Below are 17,099 nucleotides of genomic sequence, written 5' to 3'. Positions count from 1 at the left end.
AACTACAAAGTTCGGCTGACAAATACTTTAAAAACTACAAAAAAAACAAACAAACAAACAGGAAAAACTGGATGTGCAACATTAATGTAAGAAAGACGCTTACATTATTAAATATATGTGTTGTTATTAACATTTGTTCAAGTTTTATCGATATTATTGTTTGTAGTTCCCGCTATAAATAGTATAACACAACAAATGTTAATTCAACCAGTCTACCATATTCAAGTGCATTAAATGTACTCTGATCGAAGATACACGATAGTTTGTTTTTTGTTTTTTTCTTTGTTTTTTATTAAACCCTATCTTGTTTGGTTATTTTTTTTTTAAATTCTGTGTCTCTATGTTTACTATATCTAAAGTCATTTTGTACACAGATGAATTAAACGACAGAATATCTAGTTTCCTAGGATTTAACCTCTATGTGTCCAACTCAACAAATAGATTAAATGGAATACTGTGTTTCAAAGACATTGAATTCAATAAAAGTACTATACCAGAGGTATTCAACACGACGTGCCGTATGTTTGGACAATATGTCATCTACTACAATGAGAGATTATCCGGAGTTAACTATCCAAGCGACTACAATGATGCTGCTGAGAACGATCTTTGTGAGGTAGAGGTATATGGTAAGGATAAGCTTATCGGTTATATGGTAAGGATAACTTTATCGGTTTATCAGAATATCTAATAATAAATTTGAACATCATTACCTGTTATCGGCTCTGGATGTATGTGAGATGAATTATGTAGAGTGACGGTTTTCTAGTGTATTCTGCTACCCTCACATTAAGACCCCCTTGCGCTTACATCTTTGCAAACGAGATATACACGTAATAATATAAATAATAGATGTTGCTTCTCAATCGTCTTGAAATAAAAAGCAAAGTTTTCTGGTAAGCGTTGTAACAAAAAGCGTAATTTAATTGATAATACACATAAAAGAACATTAAATAATTCAACTTATTGAGAAAGATGTATTTGCATCACAAAATAAATGCAAATATGAACACTTTTATAGTGCTACTTTAAAATAAAATGAACAGTGTAAGAAATGATAGTACTGAAATACAATAAAGTACACGTATTTTTTTAAAGGGTGTCCAACACTAAACCCGGATTGTGATGTATGGGATCCAATAATGTGTGCCTGTCTGGTTTGTAAACCCAGCTATATGGACATTGAAACACAGCATGAAACAAGTAATTTTATAAACAATGTTTTCAACCAGATTTTTTATTCTATTCATGATGCGTATTATTATTGCAACTTATTTTCTTTTCTATTTAATGATGTATATTAATAGTTCTTTTTTCTTAAAGTGATTAAAAGGCCACCCAATTGCACGTCATAATTTTTTTAGGTTTTCTAGGAGTATATACACGATACCTTGTCCAGTAATTCCTTAAACTTTTTTTCAGCAGAAATCAATATAATGAAATTATTGATACAATTGATGTTTTTCAAGGCAAAAAGTTTTAAATCTAATTTCTTTAGTTACTCAATTTTTATCAATGTTTTACGACCATAACATAAATTTAGAGAGTTTACGCTTGCTATAAATGTATGTTATGTTATGCAGCTGGTGTAAAATATGATTAGGATTGACTCATTTCCAATAAATCAATATTTCACTAGATAAGTTTATTAAACATTCGTTTTAATGAGAGAAAGATAACAAGAACAATATTTATATGTATAGTCAAGCGCATTGATACAGTTCGCACGTCCGTTGTATTCTGAGGCAGTATGTTACATGTATACAATGTAAACGGTTCTATTCAGCCAACCAAAACATTTTTTTTAAACTTAATATTATTATAACAAACCAAATAAAAAAACGAAATAACAAACAAAACTAAAATTCTTTCCAGAAAAATGCCGAAAAAGTAAAAGTTAAACTTTTCAATAGACAGTGTAAATTGACTATTTTATATTTTCATTTTTCAGTGGCTTATTTTTAGAATTTTATATTTTTTAATTCTTTTAAAAAATATTAATTGTGTTAATAAATCCTTAAAATTGATGCAAGGATAAGCACGTTTATGATCTTTCTTTATTCATGATCACGTTTATGATTTTTAAAGTTTTTTTTTATCTTGCTACCACCAAACAACTTTAATTAACAAAAACAAAAACTGACAAACAAACAAAAGCCATTGATATTTTGTCATTAAATTAAAGGTAAACGAGTTTATATTAAAAGAAATGGATGTGTTTAATTCAAATAGAGACATTTCATAACAATAACATTTATTTATAAGTGCATACACAGTACAGGTATAGACCTCTACCTCTATATAAAAAAAAATTTGAATCGTAAAGAAATAAAAAATTAAAACCAGTTTAACATGCATGTAACAACACATTGCTCTGGTTCCAATGGAAATCACCAATACAAAGGTTATAGAATGCCTCTTCCGTGTTGCTCTAAAGGTGTTTTAAATACAGTGTTTATGAATTATCAATGATGGTTTCACTTAATGATGCACATTAAAATGACTTTTGATCTGTCTTCTTCTGTGTCTTTCTTTAGCAGATTGGCCCATTGGTTCATATGGACACTACTATGATGAAATGTGTGGTCATTGTAAAGATCCAACCCAATGTTCCCCTTATACTGGGATATGTCTCACAGGATGTAGTGCTGGATATTTTGGACCGTCGTGCAAAGAAGGTTTCAGTCTATTGAGTTATACGTATTCTTTAGTAAGAGAAGACTCAATGTACATATATGTTTCTATTGCGATTATAGCCGTTTTACTTTTGTTTGAAATTGCAATTGAGGGCGTAGTATAAAATTAACAAAACTTCTAACTGTTCATCCTGAAAACATAATACTTTGAATATCTAAAAATAAATTATGTGACGTCTAATGTTTCATAATTGATATGTACTCTCATCATTAGTACAGATAAAATAAGGCAGTATCAATTGAAAACAATAACCCGAACAAAACGTCAAAAGAAAAAAAAACATACTATTTTTCTGTGCGTGCTAAATTCAATTGACAATCTTTTACAATTGGTATTAATCTTTAGTTCCAAAAGAAAACCCCTTGAAATTGTTGGAATGTTAAAGTCTCGTTTGTTCTTAAATATTGTACTCACTTTCAATCTGTTGTTTCTTTTGCCCTGGACATTGTTTTGAATATAAAGCAATCGAAAGGAAACGTTATTAAAACATAATTGTTCTCTTTTATAAGTGTATCGTCATTATTATCGGCAACATTAAACACTCCAAAAGCTCTGGGCGAAACCCATCAAAGCCGGAAGTATTTATGATATTCAATAAAGGTCAAGTTACTTATATTTGTAAAGGCGTTTTGTTGCCATGGATTTGGGTATTTTTCGTGCATTTTACCTGATATACAGCAAAACAGCAAAATATATTCACATTCGCCGTGTACAACAAAATTTAAAGTATAACTTAATAATACAATTGCATTTTAAATTTCATTTTCTTTGGCGACCAACTTTTTTTGGTATTCTGAACAAAAAAGAAATTATTTTTGAAAAGTCTCATTTTCGCCATTTTCTTTTTCTATAGCTCTACAAAATAGATATTAACCTGTATTAAAAATAACGGTTGTTGCTCGTTTTATTTGGTCATTCGTTGTTTTTACAAATTTGTCGTGTTAAATGGCATATAGAAAATACGCATTGCATACATCTATATCATGGAATTGATATATATATATATATATATTTATATTGTCATCATTTCTTACAGAGTGTCATATTGGTAACTATGGATACAACTGCAATGAGACATGTGGTCATTGCAATGATATATCGCAATGCTCCACTACGAACGGAATCTGTCACACGGGATGTTCTTATGGGTACACCGGAGGTTTGTGCAAAAAAGATACGTTTAAATTGAAGCTTTTTGTTTTAAGAAAGAAATAAGAAACGTTAAAGTTAAAAAGTTGTGGACAACGTAACAATAACCATGATAGTTTAGTGTGCTTTTGTATAAGACTATCATAATGATTAAACCTAAAAAATGTTGTGCAACACTTTACTATATTTTTCGATAAATCTGCGCTCGTTAATTTCTTTAATAATCTATTTTACGGTATATTTAATAATTAGTATTTGAATATCAGGCAGAATCTCTCATATAATGGCGTTCGGGTTTTTTTTTCAGATTGTGACATTGGTCATTATGGGTACAATTGCAACGAGACGTGTGGCCATTGTAATAATGCAACACAGTGTTCTTCCGTCACTGGAACCTGCCGAACTGGATGTGAAGCTGGATATTCAGGAAGATTGTGCAAGGACGGTTCGTGTTATTTTTTTTTTTTTTACATACTTCTGGAAATTTGGGTAGTATTTTTAATTTCGAACTATTTTGAAGGCAACCAACTGTCATTTTATACTTAAAACGTAATAAAATTCAATCCCGGTGTAACGTTTTCGCGCTCTCGCTTAATAAAACAACCTGAATATTACAGGCTGTACCTTTGAGGCACGTTGCAATATTGGGTTCGAAGGTACCTTATATACAATGAATAAAAGAATCACATAATAGGTAAAGTTTTAGGAATTTTTATTAACACGAACTCAATCCAGAAGGTTGGTGCTGACTCCCGTCGGTGCTAATTCTAGTCGGTGCTCGGCCCTGCACCGAACCCGGTTGCGTGCTGCTTAACTAAAACTTCCACAATAGGTGCACTATCAAGTCCTGTGCTACAAGTGCTAAATTCTGCAATTTTATCTATAAAGTTCTTGTACTATAATAACTTTTACCGCAAATCGACTAATCTATTCATTCAACATTCAAATAATATTATAATCTGTACAAATACTAGATTTGGGTAGTGCCATGCATAACTACACCCATATAAAGACTCGATGCACACCGGCTAAACTTGGAAGGTGCAACCTGACTAAATTGCACTAATTTAGCAAATTTTACACAGAGCAATTTCTGCGCCTTACTAAAGACAAGGCAATTCTAAACTTTATCTAAACTTCTTAAAAACACATAATTAGAGAAAACCGGGAGAAATGAATTTTCCCGGGGTCAGAGTCCAGGGATGCATCGACTAAATTCTACATATTTCCTAAACTTGTAAACTAATAAATTATTTCAGTATTCTTTAATTTTACATTCTTACAATAAATTTTCTACATTTCTCCTACATTTATCAGAACAAATACATAAATTTATAATTTTACAGATTCATACCTTCTCCCGGTGCAAGCACGATTATCTCGGATAACTTTCTATAAATTAGGATTCTGGCCTCTGACAACGCGCACTCCGTGCGTTCCTTTGTATACGATGACGCACATCATATTTTACGTCATAACTTTGTAGGAAAATCAATATTCATTAAGAGTCTAAAGCTAAAATTAAAGATCAATCAACTAACTAAACTTTTTTAAAACATCCTTAATCAATTCATAAACCAATAACGCCGTATTGATTTATTATTTAAAATCTGAACTTCGTATACTGGAGTAAATCCGGAAATATTTACGCTCTGCGTATCTACTCGACGTTTACACATCAAATGACATTTCCAGTTTGTCTTGAAAGAAACCAAACGGTAAAATAGTTTTTACTATTAAACAAACTTCGTAAAACCATTTTTGTTTATCTGAAAAGCAAAGACTAAGTCTTGTGCCAAAAATAAAGACTAAGTTCCTGATTTCATTTTACAATATTCACGTAATAGAAGACGTATGTATATTCTGACTATAATAAAAACAGCAAATGCTCATAGTTATATTCACCCATTTAGACTTATGAAATCAAAACGGCTTCAAAGACGCAACACTGCCCCCACTTAAAAAAAAAGTTTGGTCCCCAAACTGGAGAGATCTAAGGTTAGTAATCAAATATTTCATTTATAATGCTATAAGTACTCTTGAATTTAAAATATCTACATTGGCTGAAGTCAATAGACAACTCGTTGGGATCAAAAAATTTATTTAACCATTTCAGAGGTGCTTTTTAAACTCGTTTACGTCAATCAAAACTCGGAGGCCCGGCATTACTGTTATCTCTTTCACCACTGAAGATCTGGAGCTACTGGAAATACACTGCATGACGAACTAGCAGAAGACGAAGATGAGGATGAGGACGAAACACTTAGGCTCCTCTTCCTAGCAGGAAGAGCTACTGGGGAGGGCGACTGTCTCTCCTGAGGAGGATTCACGGGGGAAGGTGATCTCTTACTGCGTCTAGACCTCTTTGGTTCCGGAGACACTCTAGGGGAGGGAGGGACAGTTCCTCTATCGGGTCGGGCATCTGGCGACGAGGTGCGGGAGATCCTGCCAGAGGGTGGAGACTTAGCTCCCTAAAGCTCCTTTGAGACACCACCCGAATAAAATCATCAATTCTGCTGGTATACTTTTCTAACTCCTCCTGAGCTCTACTACTCCGCATCCCATCAGAGCGTCTTACTACCTCCATCTTTCGGGAGCTTGAATATTTCCCATGGCATGAGGTGTGATTGTCACGACGTGGAAATATCATTTGGCTGCCGGTACAGGTAAAGGCAAATCCTGAGTGTTGCTCCATGATGTGTCGTTTTACCAGAAACTTCCGGTCAAAAGTGAGCAAATGGAAACACAATTTACACTCAAACTTTTCTTCTGGCCTTGCCATAGCTAAAGTAAGAATAATATTCTGTATTATTAATATAGAATAAATAGCTCCTGTAATACTAAAATAATAATGTTTATGGCAAATTTGCATTGGCACTATACCCCGAATCATAAACGAGTGAAAATATCCTTTTTGTATATTCTAGGTACATATCGTAATATTCTAAATTCCTATATAACCCATGTAATCATAAAACAACAATACATCATGTGCATATAATAATATAAGAAGCGAACTTGTTAAAACGTGCATACATTCTATTCCTATATGCACTAATTTAAAAAAAAAAAACACTTCAACAATATAGCTAATTATACATTACAGATATAATTATACCTGTATTACGAAATTACAAGACACTATTTCGAAAACACAAGTTTTACAGTACACTATTCTAATACAACACATCTGAGTTCTTTAATTCCGTCGACCAGTTAAGTAGTACTATTTTTATTTTTATCAGGGGGTTTCTTTTTGTGCACTCCCTGTTTATCTAACCATGTTGGAGGATTTTCTCCTTTGTAGGGTGTCAGTTTAATCACATGCACTACTCTAGACTTTTTTTCTGGTTTTTCTTGTATTCTATATAATATATCGTTCAATGTTTCAGTGACTAAAAAGGGACCTTGCCACTTTGGTTTTAACTTCTTAGAATGACCTTGACTAGACTGTGGATACCACACAGCATATCCAATTTTATAGGTATTTGATGTTATTTTTCTGTCATGAAAATTTTTCATTATGTTTGCAGAAATAACTAACTTCACACTAGCAAGAGAATAAACTTTCTCCATTCTTTCCTGTAACAAATAAGCATACTCAGACATGTTTATTTCTATGTTTTCAGGCTCCTGAGGACGTCCCATCACCAAATCTATAGGTAACCTGATCTCTCTTGCAAGCATCAACATACTAAGCGATACCCCTGTGGTTTCATGTACAGAACTTCTATACACCATCATCAAAAGAGGAATATGCTCATCCCAGTCTTTCTGGTTTTTGCATACAAAGGGCATTATCATATTTTGAAGAGTACGGTTCATCCGCTCTATCATCCCATCCGACTGCGGGTAATAACGAGAGGTTCTAGTCTTGACTATGCCTAACAAGGAACATACTTCTTTTAAAAAAATGATTCAAACACATATAAAACACATAGAAACTCAGAGAAAATTTTGTTTTTACTCTGCAAAGCTACTGATGGATGTTTTGCATAGCATTGAGCATAAGCTGGTTTGATCACAAACCATCAACAACAACTGTGAATGATAGCATTGCCTAGTCGCCTATCTAAAAGTCATTTTTGATAATTGTCTAACTAAACTTATTTCTATTAAATAATGTAAACAATAATGTGTGTTTTCGTAAAATATAAATGGTTTGGTCAAACAGTGAGAGATAACTTTATATTTTGGGTTAAGATAGCCCATAATATAATATAAACTAACGATAGACGGATTTTTAAAAAAATCATCTGAAACAAAAATTCTTTTAGTGTGTTTTATATCTTGTTACTTAGCAAATAAGTGACAAAGGTTTTTTTCCCGTTTTTTTTTTTTTGTTTTTGTTTTTTGTTTTTTGGGCTTTTGTTGTTACTTACTGAAATAATTATTTTAGGTATTCATTTTTTTCCCTTTAACTGCAAATTTTTCCCTTATTTGACATTTGTACTGTTTATTTATCATTATATTTATCATTATATCTTTCATAATAAAAATAATCCTGTTAATTTGAGTGGCTTTTTCTAGGTGTGTTATTCAACCTTAAACCCAATCTCGACAGTACGAATAAAAAATGTTGATTGAAGGTAAGAACACACAAAAGGGAGTACTAGAATAATCGTTTTAGTAACAAGTCATGTCAATAAAAATTGCAAGCATTTATTTAAACCAATAATTGTAAATACGAATGGAGATGGCGATATCTCCTGTTACCTCATGGTACAGTTTGTTACGTTTTCCTTGTTTTGAAATAAACATTTGTGGAAACAAAAAGCAGAATAGTATTTGTGTAAACGAAGTACCATGTTACTAAGTTGTACAACTTCTCTAATCTGTTGTTTTTTTTCTTCCTTGAGGACACACGTCTCTGGAAAAACGGCGTCATCAGATATGTTTTTACATATTACCGAAATAAATCAAAGAAATATAAATGTGGTGCTGCAGATACCTCATTTTATGTAAACTATATTATTGTCCAACATTCATATTAACTAACATGTATGAACTAACTTTGTTTTACGTTATTAAATTAAAGCATTATGATAATGTAAGGATTTTTAACGTTATGAACTAAAGCACTACTAGTGTAGCAAAAACCTATGAATTAATGAAGCAATTTTTCTTTCCATTCAAACAAAGTAAATAATTATATGATTTGGAGAATTGCCACCTCCAAACTTCCAGAGCTACATGTTTCTCTATCTTAAGGAATTGAGACGAATGAAAAATTGGCAATTATTTTGAATTAAAAGTATGCTGTTTATCAAGTTAAACTAAAAATAATAAATTAGAAATCTTGCGTATATAGATTTCAAACATATTTTATCATGTACGTGTACAATAAAAAGCGTGTGCGTGATATACCATGTTATACATTTACGGTTATTGTAAACAATTTATAATTCATTATTCAGATAAAATTATGATTGGCTTATACATCCGATTATGAAAATAAAAAAAATAATTGTTGAATTTTTATAACGTGTTTTAACATTGAATCACAAGCTTTCTTAAAGGCATATTGTCTAAGATTTTGATGTACTTTTCATATTGCTGAAAGTTACCCTAAAACAAAGATATAACATCAAATACTTAAATAATGCATCACTGTGTCTATAAAAAGTCTCATAATCATTAATTAATTGATTACACTCGTCCGAACTCACCGTGTTAATTATGCATCGGAAGTTTTTCCGACGTCTACCGAAGCTGAGTTTTACATACCCGGATGCAGCGTAATGGATGACGAGGTAAGCACATGACAGTAATGTATGTGATAATAAAATTATTCATACATAGTGGAAGGTGTATTGCAAGCCTATCCCTTCCAGAAAGTATTATTTAATCCATTTCTATTAATAAATTGTAATAGATCAATGACAATTGTTTCCGTTCGATGTTTTGTACATTGAAACATGAATGGGGTACCCAAAGGGGTATTTTTTTTATTCCAGTAAAATTGCAACATAAAACATCATAATAAATTGTGAGCGTCTCATACTTATAATACAAACTAGATTATTATATACGGAAAAAAATGGGTATGAACAATTGATAAATATGATATTCGATGTGTAGTGTCTCTATTTCATCAGTTAACATATAGACGTTCTATTTTTATTATCACGGACACCTGTTTTTTTTTTTTATCAACAAGTCGTTCAATATACAGCCAAAGATTGAAATATTCTACCTCTTTTATATAAGTGTGGTGGGAAAATCCTTCCCTTTAACACTTTTTTTCTAGAGGGGATTGAATTGTTTTGGTTATATTGAGCCACCTTTGCAAGTTAATAATAAAATTTCAGGTGACTGTGTCATGTTAGAATTTACGTAAAATATCTTTAATTTTACCCCCTGTAAATATGCACATTCCAGTTTATCTGTAAAGCAGAAATGATGGTTCTCTGCTTCAAAATTAGGGGGGGGGGATCAATTAAACATACAACTAAACACTGTAATAACCAACCAAAAATGTAAAATGAAAAAAAAATCAATCAGAAAGATCGATCTATCAGATACAAGTTAACACCCGTCTTACTTTTTTTATATATAACAAAGACAAACATGTATTGGTGGTTATTTCAGGACTCTAGAAGTTCAATGTATCCACATGATACCGGTAGTTCTGACAGCAGCGAGCCAGCTGATCCTGACCAGACAATTAGAAGAGGTAGAGGTAGAGGTAGGGGCCGGGGTCGTGACACCCTCAGGGGTGTAAGAGGGAGGGGCAGAGGACCAAGGAGAGCTTCAAGAGGAAGAGGTCAACCACGCAGGGGAGCTGCTGATGGACCCAACAGGGCTCAGGTAGCAGCAGCTACTTTAGAGGAGAGAAATCGTCAGTTGCAGGTATAAATATTAATATTTTAAATTGGTTATCCTGACATATGTATTAAAAGAAAATTCATGGATATAAGAATATTGTTTTTCAACAATTTGTGACCGAATATGTTCCATTCTGGAAAAAATGTGCTGACATGCAAAAATTGTTTTTAATCATTTCAGGATAGAATTTCTCGTCTCTCGGATTGTGACCTGAGGGGACGTGTTGTCGATATCGCATCACAACAACCTAAATTCGTGTTTGATATTTTGGACAGGGACGACGGACAGCATGGCGGACATCAACCTCCACCAGATGGTCCTACCCCGGCCTGGTGTACCTGCACATATTGCCGGGAAATGCCAACGGAAGCAGAGAGACGATGTTGTGGCAGAACTAGACCAAACTGCTACTCAAGACTGCCTGTATGTAACCAAGTTAACAAATCAGATTCACTTTGATTAAGTTTCAGTATTATACCTTCATTTAATCACTTTTAAACTAACGAGTAGTTATATAATTTAGATAACAAATTAGCTCAAGGGATATGTCATATGAATTCATTATCCTATTTCTGCAGGACTTCTACTTGATTGTCCTGGACGAGGCAGTTCTTGCAGTGGACAGAAGGCTGAGGGAGGAGTTGCTTGTCATGCCCCCTGATGAAGACCTTTATAGAGCAAACAGATTTGCGGCCTACAGGCAGTTCATAGTCTGGCAAAATGGCAGACTTGGGGCAGGGATTAGACGTGTGATACCCAGCTGTTGTGTTTGGCGCATCCGGGACAAGTATCCCAATCCATTTGGACAATATAAAGGTTTCGTTGGGGGGAGGTTCAATTGAAATTAAATTACATTTTCAGGAAAAGTGTTTGTTCTGTTTTTAATCAGATCAAAGTAGTGTAATATAAAATCTCAAATATAAATAAAAAAAACATGATTTATTTATTTAAATTGATGACTAATGACATACAATTATCAAAGAGAAAAACCTGTAACCATTGCTGATTACAGCATCATCCATATGCAAGTGAAGCAAACCACTATGTCTAGCTCCCTGTCATAAAATATATGATAAATATCACAGAGATAAATATCACAGAACATGGCAATATGGAAATCTCTAGGCATTACCCAGCCCTATTAATGGCCCCTCCGCTGTCCAGTACTCAATTGTTTTATTTAGATTTTCGAATCTAGAAATTTGAGAAGCCACAATGTCTCTCGTTGATGGTGGTGGAACTGGTGCCAAATGGGCAAATATCCGCCGTGGATCGTCTGCCTCCAACTCCATGGGCCTGTTCATTCCAATGTCATCCTCTAACCTGCTGGTGATGATATGCCGAATTAGGTCTTGAACATAACTGTAATTTTTCTCCACTTTTACAGGGTGGACAGACCATCTAGATGTTTTTTGGTTGTAACTTCTTTGCCACCTACATATAACAATAAATGAATAAATTATGCTTGGATAAAACTCCAATACAAAACATTCATTTTGAATATGGTCTGGTTTTACAAAGTAAATGCCAAGAAATAAAAAAAATATGAGATGTTATTCAAATGGCTTATATATTTTCATCATTTTTTCCATCCAGGCCAGTTGCTGTATTGGGCAAAAACTATCTGATTTATTCAAAAACTGGTTGGCTGTAAATATTTTAAGGGATAGTGTGATTGTTTTTCTGTCCAGTATTTTTGGATATATTATGCATTATATTTGACGAACATTACAAACCTCAGAGAACCATCTTTGTTCTTCATCACCTCTCGCTCTGCATGAGAATTATGGTCAAGGGCAGCCAACCTGTTTCTTGCCCTATATACTGGAAGGCTGTAAGAGTGTCTCTTGGAGGAATACACCAGAATTAATTTTGAAAATTTTCCAGTTCTGACGTGCTCCTACAATGAATGAAAAGTCAATATGATTGTGAAAGAGATTGGTTTTTTTTTAAAATTGCTATGCAGAGTTGGATATTTGATAATGCTGAAGGTTGTATGGATAGCATTAAAAGTTGGTCTTGTTTGAAAAATGTCAAGGGTTACAATAGTACATTCTTTATTTTATAAATATGTTAAAACATGAAATGTGCAGTACATTGTAGAGACCCAATAAATACTATGCATTTTTTTCTTTAATATATATAATAAAAAACGTCAAATTATGCACCAAAAGATAATTAAAATTAATATAGATAGTCGAAATTATTTATTCCAAGCTAATGGGGAACATTTTATCCTTCAATAAGTTTACATACCGGCAGTTAAGGTAGTATGGAATGTTTTTCACAAGCCGTTTATCCATTACGATTTGTCTAAGTGCATTATGGGCTGCTGATCCTTTCTTAAGGTACTCCTTTGTCTGACTACCATCTTCTAAAGGGCCATGTTGGAAAGTGCTTACCGTAGAGTTTGCAAATGGTACAAACCACTTATGTTCATTTACAATATGATGGAGCATACCATACCAAACATCCTTAAATACAATTTAAAGAATAATTATATAAGTCATTGTAAAAAAAAATCAACAAAAGATAATTTTTGAATATGACAAAATTACCCTATACATTACAATATTTAGATTTTCTTTGCAGGGACTCAAAAGCAAAACTAATAATAAATACTGGTATTGAGGTAATAAACGAAATATTCTGAACTTTAGGTGAATTAAAACTTACAAGAAACTCTTCACAAGTGGTAGAAACTTCTGCATTGTGCCAATAATGATTTACTACATCCTTGACCCATCCACTCAATTCTTTGTTTCCTTTTTCTTGACTGATCTACATGTCATGTTCAATAAATGTAGGTAATCACATACTAGTCTCAAACAACAGGTAAAGTCATGGTTTTCATTACACGCATATATACATTTAACTTAATAGTATTAATGTCTATATTTAACTTAGTAGTAATGTCTATACCTTTGTGAGTTTCTTTCCCAAATTCTTTGTCCCGTGCCAGACATCAAAAGAATGCTTTATATCCGGGAAATCCTTTCCTAATAATCAATATAAAGTATATGTATAACATATGAGATTGATAAAACAAGAATCAAGAGCATAGAAAGGAATAAGACACACTTATACAGAAAATAAATTTCCATGAGATATAAAATTACACAAAATATGATTTGAAAAAACACTTAAACAAGTTTATTACATTTTTAGCTTAATAGCTAATGAATTTTATGATCATATCACTATGTACATACTCATTACTGAAGCGATTTGGACATGTGCATCAGTCACCACCTCTACAACTTTGATGCCTTTGTCTTTAAAAAACTGCATCCCTCGCAGGAAGCAAGCTTTCTCCAGGTTGGTGCTTTTCCGGTCAGTACTTCGTTTGTCCATTGTTGTGATGCATAGAATTTTCTTGGATGTATAGTCCATGAAGGTGTATGAACAGTATTGTGCACAGTGTCCTGGGCTATCCATACGTCCATCACCTAAAAATGAGTGTATGGCTATGCAGAATAAAATATCTCAAGTTAAATGAAACATGTATACCATTTCATGAATTCCATACTTCACTCTTCTTTTTAAATTATTTTTTTGTATTCAATTTAAATTAACTATATTATTTAGTATTTACCTGAAACTATTATATCTGTATTTTGAAATTCTCTAAGAGTACTTTCTTGTTTCTGAATCCAAAATCTGTCAATTGATGGAACAAGGTAGGTTTTTTGAATTCTGTGAAATGATGAGGAGCTAAGAATTGGAACTTTTAAGAACTTTGCCAGTGTTGAAATTTTCAGGAAATTGTTGCCCGACAATAGGATGGCTGATGCAAAAACAAGGTCTCCAGCATGCATTCTTCTGTTGAGAATTGACTGCGAACACCACCTATTCGCAACATGACCTAATTTGCAGACCTACAATAAAAAAATATGTATCAGTAATCTGGATTGAGATTTCAACAAAACAGGCTTTATAAATTCATAAATATTGAAAGAAAACTTTTAAACTGCATGGTTTTTACAAAATCTTTCAATAAAAAAAAAATCAATAAAAATATCCAACAATTCACTTAAAAATACTGATTTTTACAAAAGTTCATCTTTTTATATGATATACAAAAAATGTGGAAATCATATAAAAATTCTTTAGTTGGTAAATCATGAGTTTGTATGTCATTAGTCTTTTGAACTGACTTTGAAACCTTTATTCTCCCTCATTAAAACATGTTTTGAATGGTTCTTACCCATTTAAGATATGTTGCTGAACCAATATTATCCACACAAATGCTGACAGCTTCATTACAAATTTTGCAGATAGTACTAATCTGTGTGTTGGCCAAATCCAACAAGGGCTGTTGGTATACAAGAAGAGGGCGGTCAGTAATTAAAGTTTCTATGTCCTCAATACTGTTTACTCTCTTGTAGTCTGTTTCTGCAGCATCAGCAGGGTCATCATCACATGTGTCAGACTCATCATCCGAGTACTCTATAGGAAGCTGGTCTGCATTACTTGGTCTGTACAATTAAATACATATATATTTACAATGAAACAGCTATACAATCCACAATTGCAATTAGAGCATAGACTGTTGAAAGACTAGTGACACAAATTTCAATGAACAGAAGGTGTTTCAAAGGAAGATATGATATACATCCTCCATAACAGTATTCTACATCAGCTTTGATAGAGTTTATAAATTGATTTATGGATGCAGCAATTCTTTAGATTAAATACTTAAAACAATTCTAACAGTTTTTAGCTAGATATAGCTGTTACCTGAGTGTTAAGTTGAAATTTGGCCGAAATTCCTCATCAGAATCAGACGAATCATCGTCCAGCAAGCACATTTCATCCTCGTCAATTGTAAGACTGTTATGAACAAACAAAACTCATTAATTTTCATAAATAAAACTATGGTAACCACTGTAAGACACAAATCATAATAACATTCAATTTTTATTCTGCTAATCTTTTGTAAGCTTTATGCAATAATATGATCACAAAACACAACTTACTCGAAAGGATTAATAAAGGAAGTTGACTTCTCAATTTCATACGCTTTTTTCGCACTACTACAAAACTCTTCAATACCCGACATGTCTGACTCTCTGTAAATACAATAAAGTTAGCTCATTAAGAGAGGGTCCCACTGATGGCTGTCATAGGAAACTATACTTGATACAGTAAATCAGTAATGCTTATAAGAAATAAGGAAGGCAATATTCTCACAACATGTAAAATTAATAGCAAACTACCTATGATATTCTCCAGTCGATGATATGTCTGACACATCACATGTGGTGTGGAAACGAGAATGTATATGTGATGGTCCAGGTGTTGAAGTTACAGCTGTATTCTTTGAAACTACATTAACTGTTCTTTCTAATTCTTCTGTTTCAGATTTTTGGGAGTGTGGTTGATAATCACTGACTGCATCAACTATATTATTTGCATGATAACTACAAAAGAATGTTACAAAGCTAATAAACAGAAATCATTAGCGAAAATTATATTTAAGCAATGTAGAGCTGCGCAGGGGGCGTTAAAATTTCCAAATCAAAACTCTACTGAATGTGCACGTAGTTGCACACAATCGCACAAGCTATGCAATACACACCTGCACACAATGTATGTACAGAGGCTTTTTTCATTAGAGACTTTAATCCTTTTGACAACTATGAACTAGTATTTATTTATTTCTAATCCATATATGTTTTATTTTTTACTTCCTATATTAAAATCAAACTAATATATGAGTTGCAAACATGGGTTTATATATTTTGATTTTGATTTCCTCTCGGAGGCCTCTTATATCTGAGTGCATATCGTAAATGTCTAACAATACTTTTCTTGTATTTTTGCTTCTTTTTTATCGGCTATATTCTCGAAAAAATAACTTATGATTGGTTTCTATCTATGTATCACTTCTACAAAAATAATTGTTTGAATAAAAGACAAACAAACGTTAACTAAAACACGTGTGTGATACTCACTTGTTCAGCAAAACATTGGCTACTTCGGCATGCGTATCCACATTCAATATAGCCTCCAATTCATTGCAGCGTTCAAACTGATTTCCAATATATACTCTGCTTTTGTTCCATTTAGATGCTACTGTGGCTCTATTTCTTTTTCTCGCAGAATCGGTTAAACATCTCTTTCTTCCTCGGTTAGATTTGCTGTTTTCCGACATGTTTGTTTTAATTTACCGCGTTGAGCATGCGCGAAAAGCTTTCCGAAAGAGTTCAAACTTGGGGTCATATGAATAGAGGCGGGATCAAATCGAATTTTTGTCATCCTGCACAAGAATTCAAGAAAATGTCATTTCGCTTGTTTAGTCTACATATAACAGTAAAAATTGATATTTACGAGAGAGAAATCCTTTTAATAATATCATAATCTTAGCATATCACGACATTCAAAGCAATATAAAATAATACGTATTTTCATAGATATTATGC

At 32.8% G+C, this 17,099-nt stretch overlaps 2 protein-coding genes and 1 pseudogene across 2 annotated transcripts; 2 read left to right on the top strand and 1 right to left on the bottom strand.

Annotated features, from left to right (window-relative positions):
* Positions 1–340: 340 nt before the first annotated feature.
* LOC128174338 (scavenger receptor class F member 2-like) lies at positions 341–6,165 on the top strand. The gene is made up of 6 exons (XM_052839910.1): positions 341–629; positions 1,099–1,203; positions 2,538–2,678; positions 3,734–3,856; positions 4,154–4,175; positions 6,039–6,165. The coding sequence occupies exons 1-6, from the start codon at positions 341–343 to the stop codon at positions 6,163–6,165; spliced, it is 807 nt and encodes a 268-aa protein (XP_052695870.1).
* A 4,128-nt stretch (positions 6,166–10,293) lies between these two features.
* LOC128172446 (uncharacterized) lies at positions 10,294–11,516 on the top strand. Its single transcript, XM_052838242.1, has 3 exons — positions 10,294–10,698; positions 10,855–11,097; positions 11,253–11,516. The coding sequence occupies exons 1-3, from the start codon at positions 10,417–10,419 to the stop codon at positions 11,514–11,516; spliced, it is 789 nt and encodes a 262-aa protein (XP_052694202.1). The 5' UTR covers positions 10,294–10,416.
* Positions 11,517–11,795: 279 nt separating this feature from the next.
* LOC128174337 (uncharacterized) lies at positions 11,796–15,753 on the bottom strand (annotated as a pseudogene).
* Positions 15,754–17,099: the final 1,346 nt, after the last annotated feature.

The sequence above is a fragment of the Crassostrea angulata genome, chromosome 2, assembly GCF_025612915.1.
Source record: "Crassostrea angulata isolate pt1a10 chromosome 2, ASM2561291v2, whole genome shotgun sequence".
NCBI lineage: Eukaryota > Metazoa > Mollusca > Bivalvia > Ostreida > Ostreidae > Magallana > Magallana angulata.
This window is presented reverse-complemented; position numbering and strand designations above follow the sequence as displayed.

Bases quoted from the DNA above. Each gene is read 5' to 3' on its own strand.
- LOC128172446 (XM_052838242.1), top strand. From the start codon at position 10,417: ATGTATTGGTGGTTATTTCAGGACTCTAGAAGTTCAATGTATCCACAT. The intron at 10,699-10,854 runs GTATAAATATTA...TAATCATTTCAG, and splicing joins AGAGAAATCGTCAGTTGCAG to GATAGAATTTCTCGTCTCTC. The intron at 11,098-11,252 runs GTATGTAACCAA...CTATTTCTGCAG, and splicing joins ACTGCTACTCAAGACTGCCT to GACTTCTACTTGATTGTCCT.
- LOC128174338 (XM_052839910.1), top strand. From the start codon at position 341: ATGTTTACTATATCTAAAGTCATTTTGTACACAGATGAATTAAACGAC. The intron at 630-1,098 runs GTAAGGATAAGC...ATTTTTTTAAAG, and splicing joins TTGTGAGGTAGAGGTATATG to GGTGTCCAACACTAAACCCG. The intron at 1,204-2,537 runs GTAATTTTATAA...GTCTTTCTTTAG, and splicing joins TGAAACACAGCATGAAACAA to CAGATTGGCCCATTGGTTCA.